General features: G+C 38.7%; 1 protein-coding gene across 1 annotated transcript in view; it reads left to right on the forward strand.

The window, feature by feature from the left end:
- LOC103509928 overlaps positions 1-19,204 on the forward strand; it is a 74,332-nt gene that overhangs the window by 23,095 nt on the left and 32,033 nt on the right. Inside the window, exon 3 of the mRNA XM_026824109.1 lies at positions 16,437-16,495. Coding sequence (XP_026679910.1) covers positions 16,437-16,495 — 59 coding nt within the window. The remainder of the gene's footprint in view (positions 1-16,436; positions 16,496-19,204) is intronic.

The following is a 19,204-nucleotide window of genomic DNA, read 5'->3' on the forward strand; positions in this document are numbered from 1 at the left end:
TTGTGCTTCTATTGCCTCGGTGGTGTAGTGGTCAAGGCGCTCGCCTGGTAAACAGGGGGGCGTGGGTTCAATCCCAGCCGAGGTATGGAATTTTATCCTCAATATAATTTGAGAATTTGACCACAATAATAGTAGTAGCCTACTGCTGGAGTAAAGGGACTTATCAGTCCTATGCGAGCAGTAAAAATAAGCACTATTATTATCATATAGGTAGGTACCTACGTAGGTAGTGTTTACATAAAGCGGAACTTTGAGCAGGGATGTTTGGTATGTGGAGATCATACTATTCATATTATTCTTCTCGATCGAAATAAATGTGCCAGCCTACTTAGCTTAGTTGGTAGTGCGTCTGCCTTGTAAGCGCTAGGCCGCGGGTTCGATTCCCGCCCAGGGCGGATTTTATCCTGATGGGATAATGTTCGTTCTCGGAAACGGCTGGCTTTCTCCTATCCTGTCTTCCTTCTCTCTTCGAATCAGGCCCCTGTACTGTATTGATGTATGAAAGATGTGTAGACACTATGGCTCTGCTGTGTGTGTATTGAAAGAAATGGACTTATATGGATATAAAGTTCGAAGTGACCAGGTTGAGATTAAATATTCCGATTCGCTGGACTGGGTGAATCCGTGGCGGCTCAACGGAGCGTGGCAAATCTTTTTACCCTGGTAATACCGCCACTGGTCGCTACCCTATTAAAGTAGCTACTCGATTGTCCTCACGAGGCTGAGTGCACCCCGAACACTAAGCACAGAGCCGAAAAAACTTCGACCTCTCCGGGAATCCGGTATACCTCCGGCCTCCGGTGTGCAAGTCTATAAGTGTGATACTCGGCCGCGGAGGTTGTTACTGATGTAATGGAACAGTTGCAAATGGATAAAAATTGTGAAAAATCCAAATCTGAGGTCAAAACTCCGGAAAAATAACTGTAAAAGGTGGAAAATTCAATTTTTATTTTCCGTTCTAATGAAAGAGTTCAAATATGTGTGACGTCAAACTTTACGCAGTTGTTTTTTTCGTCCGCTAGGTAGTGCCAGTATGCAAGCACGCTAGCGGAGGAGCAGAAAAAAATGCGCAGAAACGTATGCGCACAAACACATTAATGCGTTGCCTGCGAGGGAGCTTTGCTCGGGACATTTGATGTGACGTCATCGAGTACGGGAGCGTATGCCGTGACGTCAAAGTTCACGATTTACCGATTTTACCGGCATTTTTTTAATCGATTTATCTCGTGATCTAGAAGTCGTAGAAGAAAAAGAAAAATTCTGTTGGTCCTCATTTTTCCTGCTCTATGACTTTGAAACATCACCCAAGTAAGCGCAACTGATCTATTATTATTATTATTATTATCAATCACAATAAGAACAGAAGTCTTGTTGTTACTACTATTATTTTCATCGCTATAATGGCAGGAGGTATTGTTATAATTATTGCCTATATATTTAAAAGTATTGGTACCTAGTGGTATTTTGGTCAGGTTTTATTGGTGGTGTAAATGTGGTCAGTTGGTTTGAAGGTATTTTGTAGTGGTGGTAATACGATAAGGTTGTGGTATTTTGGTCAGGTTTTATGGTGGTGTAAATGTGGTCAGTTGGTTTGAAGGTATTTTGTAGTGGTGGTAATACGATAAGGTTGTGATTGTTGTTGGTATTTTGGTGAGGTGGTGGTCAATTCTGGTGGTATTTCGTGAGTTATGATGGTGGTACAATCCGTACAATTTCGTTTGTCTGTTGGTTTAGTTACGAAGATACGAAGTAAATTGTGTAAAAACCAAGATATTTTATCAAACTTCTAACATTCAGGCGCAGACACACTGCGTCTTTTGATGAAACTGATTTCATGAAAAGTGAAATTGAAGTTGCGTGCAACAGAGAGTGTATAAGTGATTAAGTGGCACTAGCAGTTCATTATGCACAATGCACATTTTAACGTTTTGTCTGTAGGTATGTTCCGAATTGGTTATGTATGGTTATGAATTGTTTTGACAAACATAAAATACATATTGTGAATCGTTATATGAATGTCATTGTAACCAACCTCGGTGGTGCAGTGGTTAACGCGTTGGACTTTGAATCTAGAGGTTGGTGGTTCGAGTCAACGCGTTGGACTTTGAATCTAGAGGTTGGTGGTTCGAGTCCAAGTCAAGTCATAAAATATAGGTGTAATATTTGTGACAAGCATTTAAGTATGATTAACACAGTTAAACATTCCTTTCTGTATATTTGTCATTGTATCGTCAAATACATACCCTATGTATTTGTTATTGGTTTATTGTTTGACCTCGTGGCCTGGTTTGTTGTTGCGTCTTGTATTTTAGAGGTTGCCAATGCGTTGTGCATTGTTTGCGAAGATATTTCAGTGCATTGTTTCAAATATAGCTCTCCCGATATCATTATCATTGTTACAATTTGTACCTTCTTGGTGTAATTAGCAATGATAAAATAGGCTAGTAGTAAGTTGTATCTGATTGTTCTGTTTCTGCAATCTACTCTGGAGATTCTAAAGGTGTGTCCATACTGTCCACACATAGTCGACGACCGTCGATCGGTGTAGATCGAGTTCGATCGATCGGCCCGTCGCAAATTGGTCTGAAAATCTAAACTGTCTGAAAATCCAAACCTTTAAACTTTGAAAATGCTACAAACCTCTCACACTAGACACCAGAGTCTGATGGCCAAGGTGTCCTAGAGTTTTGCAATACTTGGAATTTTCCAAGATCTTTTACTTTTTTAAAAGTGATTTTTTTCTTTCTTCCAAATTTTCTCGAAAGCGCGTTACCACTTAACCCTAACCCAACCAACCTCAGTGGTGTAGTGCTTAGCAAGGTGGACTTTGAATCTGGAGGTTGGTGGTTCGAGCCCAAGGCAAGTCACCAAAATTAGCGTAGTATATTAAGTGGGGAACGATATTTGTGACATGTCACAATTAAGATTCCTTCCTGAACCCTGACCTTGCTCCCCGAGACGGTGACCTATAATTAGACCACCTTCCATTTATCCTAATTTGAACAACTTCTCGAAATCAAATAAAACTCAACTCCTGGAACAGTACAAGGGGAATCCCTTAGTGTACCAGGAGGCTTTTAAGTAACATATTTGAGTCAAAAAATACTATTTTTTGATTTTATTATTCTTTACAACTTTTGGTAGTAGGTAAATAGTATAGATGGGTTTTCATAATAAACCTTGCTATTTAGCATGTTCTAGTAGATATATAGTTCTTGTTTAACTCTTAGAAGTGTTTATTATGTTTATTTTTACTTTTTTTTTTAATCCTTATTACTATGTATGTACTTTACCAATTTTGTTTAAACATGTAATTTTAAATCTCCTCATAAATTGGCCTATAGTTACCTACCTTAATAAACCTTTGTTATTATAAGTGGGACACTAGGACACTTACCTACATCTACATACCTATATGTATACCTCCTAAAAAACTGCCTATATACAGTTCTGGACGATCTAAAGCTACTAACACAGATCTTATTTGAGGGTGAATACCTAATATTCTCCAGTAGGTTTATTATACCTATGTAGGTAAGTATAGGTAAATACATAAATATTTACCTATTTATGTATAAGTAGGTAGGTAATATTGTTTGCTTATACCTACCTCTTTACCTCGGGAATTTCATGTTTCCCAAATTACAAGCAGAGAGCTCAGCTGAGGTAGAAGAATATGTTTAACTTAATGTTTTCGAAAATTTCTGTTACCTACTTTCGTGTTTTTCTTCGATACCTAGGTATTTCTGTTCATTCAAGTGAAATACGAAAAGTTCTTTCAGTTTCCTCTCTACCAATCTACTTTCTGCTCTCCCAAAATTTCTCTCTCCCAAAATTTACTTAATTCTCTTCTTTTCCTGGTAAACAGGAGGGCGTGGGTTCAATCCCAGCCGAGGTATGGAATTTTATCCTCAATATAATTTGAGAATTTGACCACAATAATAGTAGTAGCCTACTGCTGGAGTAAAGGGACTTTTCAGTCCTATGCGAGCAGTATCAACAAGCACTATTATTATTATTGTGCGACAGGAGTTACTGTACCCTCCATTGGACCATAACCTAGCCGCCTAACTCACATTAACCCAGCCTGAGTGGAGCCGGTAAAAGCCAGCCACACGCAAGGAAACAGTTGTCAGCCCAAAGCAATCACCCTAGCTAGGGCTGATAGGGAGGTTGACGAAAAACGCCGACCCCGTCTGAACATGGGAAAAGGCGAGGAAAAAGAATGGTAATGACAATGTTTGCAGTCTCATGCATCAGGTACCTATCTCAAAATGAACTTGCCCTGTAGTGGAGAATGTACTTTGTACTTGTTATTCGTTACTTACTCTTGATCCACTAAGTAACAATTCCATCAATATTTGAGTCAAATTGACCTTGGCCTTCATTTTGACTCAGTAGTTCCCAAATTTCTTGATATAGTGGCTCCTTATCTTTTTTCCAGTAACAAACCTTTGGGTAACACCCTGACGATTCAACTTCTGTCTTAGAGCTTAGAGACTATGGTTTAGCCACTAAGATTTGAGTTTCGTTTACGCACCTTTCCGAATAAAACGTTTAATTTTTTTGTACCTTTGTAGTACCTACCAAAATGTTTTTTTTTTTTTTTTTTTCGACAGGAGTTACTGTACCCTCCATTGGACCATAACCTAGCCGCCTAACTCACATTAACCCAGCCTGAGTGGAGCCGGTAAAAGCCAGCCACACGCAAGGAAACAGTTGTCAGCCCAAAGCAATCACCCTAGCTAGGGCTGATAGGGAGGTTGACGAACGCCGACCCCGTCTGAACATGGGAAAAGGCGAGGAAAAAGAATGGTAATGACAATGTTTGCAGTCTCATGCAGGTACCTATCATTCACATTAACCTCACCCCAACCTGAGTGCGGCCGGGATGAGCTAGAAGCACACGATTGTCCAGATTGTCACCCATTCGGATACCAACCACGCTCAGCGTTGCTTTACTTTAGAGAACCATTGGAAACTGGAAATTTCGCGGCATCCTTGGAATAAATCCGCTACCCATAGGTTGGGAATCACTGAATCCTATCTGATGATTCTGATGCGGGCGATTTTTCCACAAATCTTTTGTTGTGAGGTTTTTACGATGCAGTATGAACACGAGCAAATGTAATTTCCTAGAGTCCTAGATAATAGATTTAACCTTTACAATCTTTTACAATAGAGATGTATTACGTCATTGGGAACATCCAAGAGATTTGTGACAATAACGTTCTCGTCAATGTAGATTAGATTTTACAACGAGAACCTGTTTTGGATTTGTTTAAAACGATTTAGATTCGATTTCACAAAAGGGCTCCAGTCTAGTTAGCTTGGAGGGAAGCGCGTCTGCCTTGTATTACTGACATTTTAATAATAATAATGGACTCTTGAGTGGAAGGTAACCACTAGGCGAGGTTAACGCCGGAGGCGTTTTCTACCACCTAACCCTTAGAGCTCCATTAAAATGTGGTCAAAATCTCAAATAAATGAGGATAAAATTCCATGCCTCGGCTGGGATCGAACCCACGCCCTCCTGTTTACTCGTTTTTCGATTACAAATATTTCAACGGGTTACTCTCTGGTGTTCTCGTGTTGACCCAGCACCTAAATGGGAAGTATTGTGTCTCTTCTCGCCCATCTGATGAGAGGCATACTACGGGATGGGCATGCTACGACACAGGCCACATGCGTCTAATGTAGCAGTTGTTTCATTGCTACGAAATAAAAACGGCGGTGGAACAAAAAAAAAAAGAGTGCTAAGTCACGGATGCGATTCTCGCCCGGGGCGGATTTTATCCTGAACGTAGAAGGTTCGTTCTTGGAACGGATGGCTTTCCCCCCATCCTGTCATTGTTCTCCAAGTCAAAAAATCATACATTACGTAACCAGTATAACGAAATATGGGCGGATCTGTAGAAGCTGTGATGGTATACTCGATATGTATAATTTATTTATGTTTAATGTTAGTAATGTTACTGGTAATGTTAGACGTATTGAAAGAGTGGTGAGTATTTGTTTACATTCTAGTGGTCTTATCATTCATATGTACATACCAGTGACTAGTGAGATTAGCTCTGAATGGAACACAAATAATACGATATCTGTGAAGCTGTAGTGTAGTGTAGTGAAGAGTCGTCTATATTCACTACGTTCATAAAGTCCCAGGACACCCTTGTAACTTTTGTACTGTTCAACTTAGGACAGCCATTCACTATCAGGTTGACCTGACAGGAATGGCTTAAAAAGTCCGCCTGTCAGGTCTACCTGATACCTGATGAGCACACACACACACACACTATGAGGTAGACTTGACAGGTACGGCTTAAAAAGTCCGCCTGTCAGGTCTATGTACTCTATGTGAACTGATGTATGAAAGATGTGTAGACACTATGGCTCTGCTGTGTGTGTATTGGAAGAAATGAACTTATATGCCCCCCCCCCCTTAATAAAATCCTGGCTACAGGCCCCTTAAAACATGTGGTCAGTTGCATAGGGTCTGCCATTCTGTGATGACTTTATTGACAGGCACCCTAAACCAGACATACTCGACCTTTTTAATGCCAGACTAGTTAGCAAGACAGCGTGCCTGTCTTGTAAGCGCTAGTTCCTAGGTTCGATTCCCGCCCCTAACCAAACAAGGTTTGTCCTCGGAACACCTTGCTTTCTCCTACATACTGACTTCCTCTCCTCGATTTCGGGACGATAAGACCTCCATTGTTACAGTTTCCTCTATCAGACCTCTTAAACAAGGATAGAACAAGGGTTAGGTGGTAGAGAACGCCTCCGGTGATAATCTCGCCTAATGGTCACCTTCCACTCAAGAGTCTTATTATTATAAACATCATCATCATCAATCATTTCAGTCGATCTATGGTACTTTTTGTGAACCCTGTATGTTAAAGCTCAGCCGTGTTCCCATTCTCACTGTCTCACAGGGTATTGCAAAAGCTGCGAACGACCTATTGGCCTAGTGTCTAGTGTTCGCAAAGCTATGATCATGACAGTGGTGCAGGTATTTTATTATGTACCTAGTGGTATTTTGGTCAGGTTTTATTGGTGGTGTAAATGTGGTCAGTTGGTTTGAAGGTATTTTGTAGTGGTGGTAATACGATAAGGTTGTGATTGTTGTTGGTATTTTGGTGAGGTGGTGGTCAATTCTGGTGGTATTTCGTGAGTTATGATGGTGGTACAATCCGTACAATTTCGTTTGTCTGTTGGTTTAGTTACGAAGATACGAAGTAAATTGTGTAAAAACCAAGATATTTTATCAAACTTCTAACATTCAGGCGCAGACACACTGCGTCTTTTGATGAAACTGATTTCATGAAAAGTGAAATTGAAGTTGCGTGCAACAGAGAGTGTATAAGTGATTAAGTGGCACTAGCAGTTCATTATGCACAATGCACATTTTAACGTTTTGTCTGTAGGTATGTTCCGAATTGGTTATGTATGGTTATGAATTGTTTTGACAAACATAAAATACATATTGTGAATCGTTATATGAATGTCATTGTAACCAACCTCGGTGGTGCAGTGGTTAACGCGTTGGACTTTGAATCTAGAGGTTGGTGTATTATTATTATTATCAGATTATCACAATAAGAACAGGAGTCTTGTTGTTACTACTATTATTTTCATCGCTATAATGGCAGGAGGTATTGTTATAATTATTGCCTATATATTTAAAAGTATTGGTATAATTGTTATTATTATTGTTATTGCCATTATTATCTGAGAAAGGGAAAGCTTGTCGAATTAGCTGCTGTACAAGCGCTAGACGACAGTTAGTAGAGATAGATTGCCCGAGACAACAGTTAAGATACTGGTAGAATTGTGGTAGATTGCTGCTAATGTTAATGGTTGCCAAGAAATGGTCGCTCGAATTGCCTTATAATAAAATGTGTTCTATATAGGTATTAGTATGTGTATGTATAGTTTATAATGTTTACTATGTGTGTAGATTGCTGCTAATGTTAATGGTTGCCAAAAAATGGTCGCTCGAATTGCCTTATAATAAAATGTGTTTTATGTAGGTATTAGTATGTGTATGTATAGTTTATAATGTTTACTATGTGTAGTTGTTGTTATTGTTGTGAGATTGATCAGTTGGACAGTTGATCTCTACGTCTGTTGCTTACGTCGCCAGATTATAGAATTAACTATCTCGTATCTAGAATTAACTATCTCGTATCTAGCAATACCTATCTCGTATCTAGAATTACCTATCTCGCATCTATAGCAATACCTAATTGAGGGGCGCGCAGCAAGAAGGGCAAATGTTAGCAAAATCGCGTTTTCGGGAAATCGCATTTAAAGTTTTTCCTACTAGTTATACAAAATTGTTTGTTTACAAAAGGATTTTTTCGTGTAACTTCGTGAAAAATCGAGATATCGAGATAATTTTTTCTGTGCTGAGTAGAGAACAAAATTCCGCGTCGAATAAGCCTGTATACGTAAAAAAGGCCAAAGTCGACTTTTGACCTTCTTGCTGCGCGCCCCTCAATTACAAGCTAAGACTATCATTAGAAGAGAGGTAGATAAAAGATGGGGAGAGAGAGAGGTGGAGGGGAACGTAAAAGTTTCGCTAAGAAAAGGAAGAGACGGAGAGCGAGGGAGGGAGTTAAAGTATGAAGGTAGGAAGAGGTAGAAAAATAGATAAAAGAGGCGAGGTATGAAGGTAGGAAGAGGTAGAAAAATAGATAAAAGAGGCGAGATAGGGAGGAGGAGGAGGGGCAATGTAAATGTAAAAGTTTTGCTAATCAAGGTGTCAGGCAGGAATGTTACCTCCTGTTAGAGAAAGGTAGAAATTCAGAGGTAATAGAATAGAAACTAGAACTAAAATAGAATGCAATTTTTCGCCTACTCAAAGATGCCTAAAGAGATAAAAAGTTTCATGGCGGGTTTTAACAATGACTAATGGGAGATTTTTTAACTGCCCAAAAAGGAGTCACAGAACGTTCTAGATTCAAAAAAGACTCAAACCTCTTTAAAAAAAAAAAAAAAAAAAAAAAAAAAAAAAAAAAAAAAAGTGTTTGTTTATTTTTTTTTTAAAAAATTTTATAAAAAGCCTACATAGTTTAGCTTGGAAGGTAGCGCGTCTGCCTTGTAAGAGCTAGGTTTTCGATTCCCGCCCGGGTTCCAACAAACTACATCAGCTGATCTCTTTTCCACTCCCGATTCTTGAAATCATGATTGACCGCAACTCCAATGACTTGGCAACATTTTACCTCAGCGGTTGCCAAGTGGGAAAAGACAAAAGAAAACACATCGTCACTCCGCAGAGAGAGAGAGAGAGAGAGAGAGAGAGAGAGAGAGAGAGAGAGAGAGAGAGAGAGAGAGAGAGATTGCACTTTCACCTCATGCAGTCTAGTTATAAAGATGTACTAGATGTTAGATGTCTCCTAGGCTAAATAGTAGTAAAGTAGTAAGATGAAGAGATAGTCAAAAATATATACAGGGTGTTCTTAAAGTCCCCGCCCAAAAGACCTCTAAGGGCAAACAATTTATTAAATAGACAAATTGTGATCCCCCACCATCTAAAATGAATTGTACTCGTTTTTCGATTACAAATATTTCAACGGGTTACTTTCTGGTGTTCTCGTGTTGACCCAGCACCAAAATGGGAAGTATTGTGTCTCTTCTCGCCCATCTGATGAGGGACATAGTAAGGGATGGGCATTTGGGCATGATACAAAAAATGTCCTGAATGTGTTGAACTTTTTTGTCAAATTTCATTAAAATCGAACAAACCATTGGATAGTAAGTTTACTTTCGAAAGGTTTGGCTGCCAAAATGTCTAGAACAGGGTTGTCCAACCCGCGGCCCAAGGGCCGCATGCGGCCCGCGAAAGCCCACAAAAACCCGTGTAGAAGGCCCCACCTGTGAGTTGAATTTTTAACTTTGCGGCCCGCCAACTCTCTTCCTTGGTCTCTTATGGCCGTCGGGTGCGCAAAGGTTGGACAACCCTGGTCTAGAATTATCTTCTTTCATTCATCAGTTGATTCACCCTCTGTATACAGTGGTACTTCCCAAGTTGTAGGTAACCCTGTATACAATGGTACTTGTCAAGTTTGTCTCTGTGTTTCTCTCAGGATATGAAGGAGAACCAAAATATTAGCACCATCATTATTACTACTGATGGCTTATTATTGTTTATAGTCCAAGTCTGAAAAGAAGTCAGTCGGGAAAAAGAAGTTAATTTCCAAATTATACTGTAGGTACCTGCTTTTTGTTTAGGTCAAACAACCATAAGGACATAGGGCAAACTTTAACCTAAACAGGTAAGGTTCGTTCTCGGAACGGCTGGCTTTCCTCTATCCTGTCTTCCGTCTCTCTTCGCTTTTAGGGCGATAGGACCTTATCAGTTAAAATCCCCACTATCAAACCTCTCACTATCAAACCTCAAGAGGTTTGATGAGGTTTGATAGTGTGTTTTTCACAGCATTTTTTTTTTCTTCTTCCATTTCTTAGAAGTTGAACAAATGCTACTTCAGACTCATCAGGTCTGAGTCGTAGCATGGCCAATTGCCCGTCCCGTAGTATGTCCTCATCAGATGGGCGATTAAAGACACAATATTTGCCATTTAGTTTTTGGGCCAAAGGTTCCCTCTATTTATACATATTTGAAGATTTTGAACTAATTAGAACCAAACTGACTTCCCTCATGACTGAGACTGTTAGAAACATTGATGACTGTGCAACCACATTGTTCAGCGATATTGCTGTGCATAACCACAGAGACAACCAGAAACCAGAGATCTCTTGATGATGGTGGTGTCAAGTTACTAGAACTCATGTCACCACTACAAATATCTAGAATAGAGAGTAGAATAGAATAGACTGAGAGTAAGGTTAAGAATAGAATTTAATTTATGAACAAGAATGATCGTTCTTAGATCAGTCTCAAGTCTAAATTGACCAATCAAATGCCTTGAGACTATGCTTAGCACGAACTCAACGCTGGCTCTTAAGTTCGTGCTAAGCATAGTCTCAAGGCATTTGATTGGTCAATTTAGACTTGAGACTGATCTAAGAACGATCATTCTTGTTCATAAATACGAGTGTAATAGAGCTTTTTACTTGTCCTGTCCCTGTCCAATTTCTTTACCTTACCGCCGGGTTAGACACAATGAGTATTTGGTCAATATCATAGAAGGAAGAAGAGATGGCAAGCAAGGAAGAGGAAGGCCAAGATTGATGTACATTGATCAAGTTGTGAAGGCATCGGGTTGTACCAGTTATCAAGAAATGAAAGCGAAGACATCAGATCGATCGGAATGGAGAGCTGCCAACCAATCTTAGGATTGAGGAGAAAGAAGAAGACCGCCGGGTTCTGACAGGCTGCGCGGGGGCCCAGGACCTCCAGAAAACAGCTTTTTCCACTCCTCCTCTATCCTGTGCGATTTCCATCCAGTTTTGATGTTTGTGGTTACTTCTGTGGTTGTACCATCTTCTCACACCATCGATCCATCTCTTCTTTGGTGTTCCCTTCTTTCTGGCCTTATCATATTCGAGATTTAGTACTTTCTTGATGACACTACCATCTTCAGCTACGTGCCCTGCCCAATCCCATTATCCTTGTTCTTAGAATGTCTGTGATTAAAGGTTGTCTTGTCGCTGCCTGTCCCTGGCCAATACGGACTAAGAAGTCCTCTTGCAGTTGCAGACTCTAGACCCGTCTTATGTGACAAAACTGACAAATTACATAGCCATATCCGGTCATAAAGTTGATGAATGATTTCATCACTTACCAATAAGTACATATTACATAGTACATACCTATTAAGTACATACTTACCTACATATGTTGTGTATCTTGTTATTTAACTAGTAAGTGCATGGTATTACTAGTTGCTCCACTATCCACTAACTGAAATCCAATCCACTAAGCATTCCGAAATCTGAACAGGGTTTACACGCGACCTGGAAAAACTGGAAAACCTGGAAAAGTCAGGGAATCTGAAAATTGGCCAAAAAGTCATGGAAAATCGTGAAATTTTAAAGATAACCTGGAAAAGTCATGGAATTTGCCACCCGGTCTAAAATTAAAAAAAGGTTCAAATCAAATATCAAGTTTTTTTTCCGAAAAACGGCCTGCGGCGCATCCCCCTCATTTTCCTTGACGTTCTGCATATTGCATATTTTATTTAAATGAAGGGGTAATCTTACTGATTTTTAGGTACCTCCGCCCCCTAATTTTCTGAGTTTTGAATGAACCTGTGCAGCTCCAGAATGGTAAACATAGTCTGATGTGTGTCACTGGTACCAAATTGGTTCACGTAGAATAGGTGCTGCGGTTGGCGGTATTTCGACCACTTTTTGGCGTCTTTCGACCACTTTTTGGCAGTTTTCTGACTAAACGGTTAGATATTGTAAATGTTAAAACAGAACACCCAAATAAGCACCCTTCAATAGGATAAGGAAAGTCGTGTGATGTTCACACCAGATTTTTGGGTAATCTTACTGATTTTTAGGTACCTCCGCCCCCTAATTTTCTGGAAAACTCATGTAAATTTTCTAGAAAAGTCATGGAATTTCATTCCGGGAACAGCTTATAAACCCTGCTGAATGGTTTGTGTTGATATCTTAAGGTGTGTCCAACACATGGTCGATCGGCCGTCGATCGACGAGGTGAATCTATGTTGTCGAGGCAGTGTGGACGGTTCAGTTGACATCAATCGGCCGGTTGACGATGTGTGGACACAGCTTGGGACTTGGGGTAATCAATGGCTGTAATAAATACGAACAATAGAAGGATTTTATTCAGCGAGAATTTTTTTTGGACAGAACGACTTTTCAAATGTTGTGTGATAGAGAGGGAACTGTAACTACTAAGGTATTATCGTCCTGAAATCGAAGAGAGGAGGACAGGATAGGAGAAAGACAGCCGTTCCGAGAACGAACCTTATCTCTTTGCGATTTAGTTCGCCTCGGGCGGGAATTGAACCTGCGACCTAACGCTTACAAGGCAGACCACTTTAGTCAACTAGGCGCTGGCTGATATTGGTGTTTGTTATCTTATATTATAAGAACAAGAACTCATTCACAGTTCACATTTCATAGTTCACACACTGATCGCTCTATCTCGAGAACCACAACACGGAAGAATCAAGATTTATACCTACATGGTTTTTTTTTTTTACTTTTTTTTTAGGAATGTACCCGGGTTGGTGGGATGGTACAATATTTCATAAAGTATAGCATCATAAAATTTTAAATTTGTACGTGTTTGCGTTTTTTTTTTTCCTTCCTTCATTCTTTTCATTTTTCCTCCGTCCCACAAAATGTTGTTCTTTATAACTCGCTTTGTGATATTATTTTAGATGTGATATTTAATATATCTGGGTAGGATTTATATCACATTGAGAACAACAATGTATAGCATCATAAAATTTTAAATTTGTACGTGTTTGCGTTTTTTTCCTTCATTCTTTTCATTTTCCCCCCGTCCCACAAAATGTTTTTCTTTATAACTCGCTTTGTGATATTATTTTAGATGTGATATTTAATATATCTGGGTAGGATTTATATCACATTGAGAACAACAATGTGCTGAGTTTGTTCATCAGACGGATTTAATGGTCTTCCACCAGATACAGGGTACTTACTATTAAACTCGGAGGGAAACTGCAAATTTTCGGATTAAAAATGGGCAGTAAAATAGCAGTTTGGTACTCTGTCGGAGCAACACAGAAAAATAACCCCGACGAAACACTCTATGGGACAGTGGGGTTTTTTGTGGCAATAATCTGCAACTTTCTCTAAGTATATGCTGAAATGGTGGGCCAAGTGCGCGGTCACAACGGCGACCATAGACTATGTACCATTGACCCTCGCCGAGACCATCGACCATCGTTGTGTATCTTGATTATCTTGCTGTCAGTAAGTACATACATATCTTGTGGTCGGTATTTTAATATTCTGGTTCTGATTACCTGTTTTTTGTAACAAATGGAGGCAACAGTCATACAATACCATACATGGCTAAAGTTTGCATCTACGTAATTAATGCCAAGTACCTCCCGAACACTTGTACCTACCAACCTCGGTGGTGTAGTGGACTTTGGATCTGGAGGTTGGTGGTTCGAGTTCAATTCCATTAGGTGAGGTGTAATAATTGGGTAACGATTTTTTTTTTTTTTTTTTTTTTTAAAAAAAAACTCAAGAATATTTTTTCACAATTCATGGACAGCCATAACATAATAAATTTTTTTTTTTCAACAAAATACTCAAGTATATTTATTCACAATTCATGGACAGCCATAACATAATAAATTAAAAGAAATAACAATAAAGAAGAAGAAAGAAATATGCAACTGAAGAAAGAATAGGGGAAAATAGAGAAGAAAAGATGGCAAAAAATAAAAAAAGAATGAGTTAATGAGATGCTGTGTCCCATATTGGGGATGTGTTGCATCTCATGTTTTTAAAGGTAGGTTAAATTATTGCTATTATTAGACTTGTAGTGAATTGGAAGGTTTATTTATTCGTGACAAGCATCTAAGTATGCTTATTAGCACAATTAAAAAAGTCCTATTTATAGGTTACATTGACGAATATTTCCCCCAACAAAAAGAGCGCCACTGTATAACTGCCAAGGTCCTTAGTGACGGAAATTTCACCCTTCTTTCGGTGACAAGCTACCCGTCTCCTCCGCTGGTGATTTCCCCTAAACCTAAATGGTCACCCATCCGGATTTATTAAAAAAAAAATAATAATAATAAATAAAAATAAATAAACCAGTCAATCGAGAAGAAAATGAAAATAAAAAAGTAGATAGAATTAAAATCACTCCATATTAGGATACATTGGTGCGATCTACCAGACACCATGGCACCAAACTGGTTCAATGGTGGTCATACTGCAAGTTCATTCTAGGACATACTAAAGATGGACATGCAACTTCATAGTATGTCCATGACAGTGAACATGCTACGAAACTCAAAGTGCGCTGGAATATCACTTGATTTATATGACTAATTAAGGAGCTGATTGGTGTATTGATATGCAATTGATTAAAAAACATATTGAATCAGTCCCGGAGGTACTTCTAATCGATTTGGAGATAGTTAGCTCTCGTGGCCTAGCGAGTATCATCTGCCTCGGTTGTGTAGGTACCTAGTATAGTCAAAACCCTCGCCTGGTAATCAGGAGGGCGTGAGTTCAATCCTGGCGGAAGTATGGAATTTTATCCTCAACATTTTGTCCTTTTGTTTTGTTCGTGTTTTGTATAATGGGTCCGTTTGCCCGTAGATAAATGTAAAAAAAAAAAAAAAAAAAAAAAAAAATTTGTTCGTGTTTTGTATAATGGGTCCGTTTGCCCGTAGATAAATGTAAAAAAAAAAAAAACATGTTTGACCATTTGAACACAATGATAGTACATAGTGCCCTACTGTTGGGTTAAAGTTAAAGGGACTTTTCAGTCCTATTCCAGAGTAAAAAAATTAGCACTATAACATTTTGTTATTACTAACTTAAGTTATTTAATTAGTTATTACTTATTAGCCACTGATTTATATTTAATTGTTGATATTGAGTCTCGCCTCACTTGGTCATTTTTAATCAATCAATGATTCTAATGTGAATCATTGAGAATCAATTGGTATCAATCAATGATCCAACCAGTAACCAGTCTGTAATAAACATAGGTCTTACCATAAAAATGAATATGTAATACATTGAATCGGTTCGTCCATATTCCATATTTGGAGCTTTTTGATAAGTGTTGGTTTAAAAAAAAAAAAAAAATGCCTTAAGTAAAAGATCTCGGTTGGTTTTTTCCGTAACATATCGTCCGTTTTTTTGTAACTTGTGGTGAGTTGGTTTTTTCCGTAACATATCGTCCGTTTTCTTGTAACTTGTGGTGAACTTTTGTCATCATTTATAAAATTATTTTTTCAGTTTATATCTTTACTTTTTTTTTAATATTTAAACAAGGTTTTTTATTTACATATGTTTAAACTATACCTATGTAATATATAAGACCTTGTTTAGACTGCGGGAGTAAAGGGACTTTTCAGTCTCATTCTGGCAGGATAAACAAGGTATATTCTATTCTATTCTTATTCTAGGGTAGATCGTAGATTTGTATAAGCTCGACCCATCCTTTAGGACTGTTTGCCCCTACAGCTAAAAGCTCAGATTGGACTGTTTGTGTATGACAGTACCTATAGGGTAGTTAGATTTAAAACTGAGTGATCTGTGGTTCGAATCTCAGTGGTGACATGAGTATACAATGCGAGTTACTAGAAGAAAGAAAAGGTATCAACGAAAGGAGAGCCAAAACATCCGAGACACGAGAGAGAGAGAGAGAGAGAGAGAGAGAGAGAGAGAGAGAGAGAGAGAGAGAGAGAGAGAGAGAGAGAGAGATTCTATTACTAGGTACATATTTAATCTAATCTGTTCCTAATGGTATGTTGCATGTGTTTTGGTTTCAGGATTCTGGTACCGGCACCTCCACAGAAGATGAAGAAACATCCAAACCTTCCAGTAGAAGGTAAGAGACCCATCTTCCATTTGTTATGTAGTATGTACCTGAACATATTTCTAGGATGTATAAACTAGAGCAAATAAGAAGAAAAGTTTCCGCAACCCATTCAGCATATTGCTGGTGTCGTACAAAGACTATTGTCGATTGCCCCATATATATACTCTTACTTTAATTCTCTTACTATGATCTGAGCATTCGGAGCCAAAAAAGAACACTGAACGGCTTGTTACTCCGATTAGGAGATTGGCAGGCCAATTTTGGCATAACTCGATCACTCCAATTATCTGCTATAGTGCTATAGCTCCTACGAAAAAAAAAATCTCCGGTGTGAACATCACACGACTTTCACTGTCTAAAACAGAAGTTCCCAATCTGTGGTACCCGTAACCCGTACCACTAGGGGTACACGTCTCGCGAAAAACAAATTTGGCAAACCCAGTTGGGAAAGAAAAAAAATTACAATCAGCGCACCAAAAAGTTTTGTGACATCGTACTACGATTGACCCAAAAATTTCGGCTGCGGCGACATAATTTCTTAATTTCACCCTCAAACCACATAAAATTGATGTTTGGTGTACGCCAAAAGAACCTCGAGATGTCAGGTGGTACGCATTAGGTACTCAAATAGGGGTTGTTTGCCCCCTACATCTAAGCCTCAATGTGGACTTTTTGTGTACAGGGTTATGTGTTAAGCTATCAGTGGATAGGAGGAGAAAGCCAGCGCCAGTCGTTCCGAACAAACTTCTTTGGGTTGGCGTTGGGAATTTTGGACCTCAGTTATCGAGGACAAGGAAAGTAAAAAAGCGGTAAAATGCCGCCAACCGTTACACCGGTCTTAACCAAAAGTTTCGTGTCGCATCCTCGTCACATTTGACAGCTACATACCCAATATCAAGTCTCTAGCTCTTACCGTTCTCGAGATTTTTTGTTTACAGACAGACACACACACACACACAGAGACACACACACGGACCAATGGCTGAAAGTTTGGATTTAGGCTCTAGGGACCTCAAAACGTGTTTTGACACTAAAAACTGTTCAGACACACACACACACACACACACAGACACACACACGGACCAATGGCTGAAAGTTTGGATTTAGGCTCTAGGGACCTCAAAACGTGTTTTGACACTAAAAACTGACCATCGAAAATTTGACCCGATTACATTACTTTCCTTCCTATAGGATAAGGAAAGTAAAAAGGAATAACATTTCTTAATAAGCGATCAACAATAGGTTTTGCCACTGCACTTAGGGAAGCATAAAACCTGAGTGCTTATTTTTAACATTTCTTAATAAGCGATCAACAATAGGTTTTGCCACTGCACTTAGGGAAGCATAAAACCTGAGTGCTTATTTTTACGATGATGACGAAATAAATAAATGGCTCTTATTTAATGCTCCTTGATCGTAAAAAAAGAGATAATAAAATAGCTCTCATTATTTAACTACTTATAGGTCTTATAATGAGTTGTCTACTGAGAGACCTTGCCCAGTGAACCTGTGTCAATTTTTTTCGTAAACTTTAAGTTTTAATTAAAAATAGTAATAGTAAAGAAAAGTGAAAAAAGAAAGAACACGAAGATACATCAAGAGATGAATTGATTTGTAAGTTACTCTACTATAAGCCTGAAGTTCAGAAAGGATCAGTATAATTAATTTCAAGAAAAATTGATGGAATAAAATGGGAGAATTGGTAATGGTATCCATTGTCTAGGTAAAAACGTTGGTATAAGTTAGTGATAGGAAGGTACCTATAGGTACGCATCACCTGATAGATACGAGAGCCCGATATTAGATACCTAGGTACTTGTGTTAATACATAGATTACATAACATAGTGTATCAGCGAGGAACGATCAGAATCCCTAGTATCGAAGCATCGGTGACGTCATTGTTGTGACGTAGGTATCTGTCAGTGATTACTGTGAGTGGAGGTGGATTGCGTTGCGTCATCGTTACCAACTCGAGTGGCGTTCATATCTCGCGCGTACTACTGAGTAGGTAGGTAGAGCTTTATCTCTGTAAGTATAGTACTACAGCCAAAGTCAACATACGAGAGTTCCATTAAGTCTAGTACAGAGGACAACGTACACTCTTTTATGAAGATGGAGAAAATATTGGAAGAGTTGAAGAAAATAAGAGAGGATTTCAATGTGGAGCAACAGGAAACAAGGAAGTTGATAGAAGAAAGGTTTAGTACCGAACAAGCTGAGAAGATTAAGATCAATGAAAAACTAGATAAACAAGATTCAAGAATTAACAAACTGGAAAAAGAAGCTAGGAAAAGAAACGTCATAATCTATGGGATGAATGAAGGACCTCATGAAAGTTTCATGGACTTGAAAAGTAAAATCAACTGGATACTTAATGTAAAAATGGAATTGGGTATTAGAGGAGAAGAAATCGACGAGTTCTTTAGACTAGGTAAAAAGAATGAGGAAAAAAGAAACAGACCAATAATTGTCAAGATGATCAGTAGTTGGAGAAAGTCAGAAATTATGATGAGCAAGAGGAAACTCATTGGTACCAAAATATTTATAGAAAACGACTTGAGCGAAGAAGAAATACTGGAAAAGAGAAATATGATTGCGGAAATGAAAAATCTCAAAGCCAAAGGCCACGAAGCATACATCAAAGGCAAATCACTAGTAGTAAATATGGACAAGTATAAGAAGAATGATGGAGTGGGAGAGGAAAGAAACGGTGGTGC

Source organism: Diaphorina citri, unplaced genomic scaffold (assembly GCF_000475195.1).
Source record: "Diaphorina citri unplaced genomic scaffold, Diaci psyllid genome assembly version 1.1 scaffold543, whole genome shotgun sequence".
NCBI lineage: Eukaryota > Metazoa > Arthropoda > Insecta > Hemiptera > Psyllidae > Diaphorina > Diaphorina citri.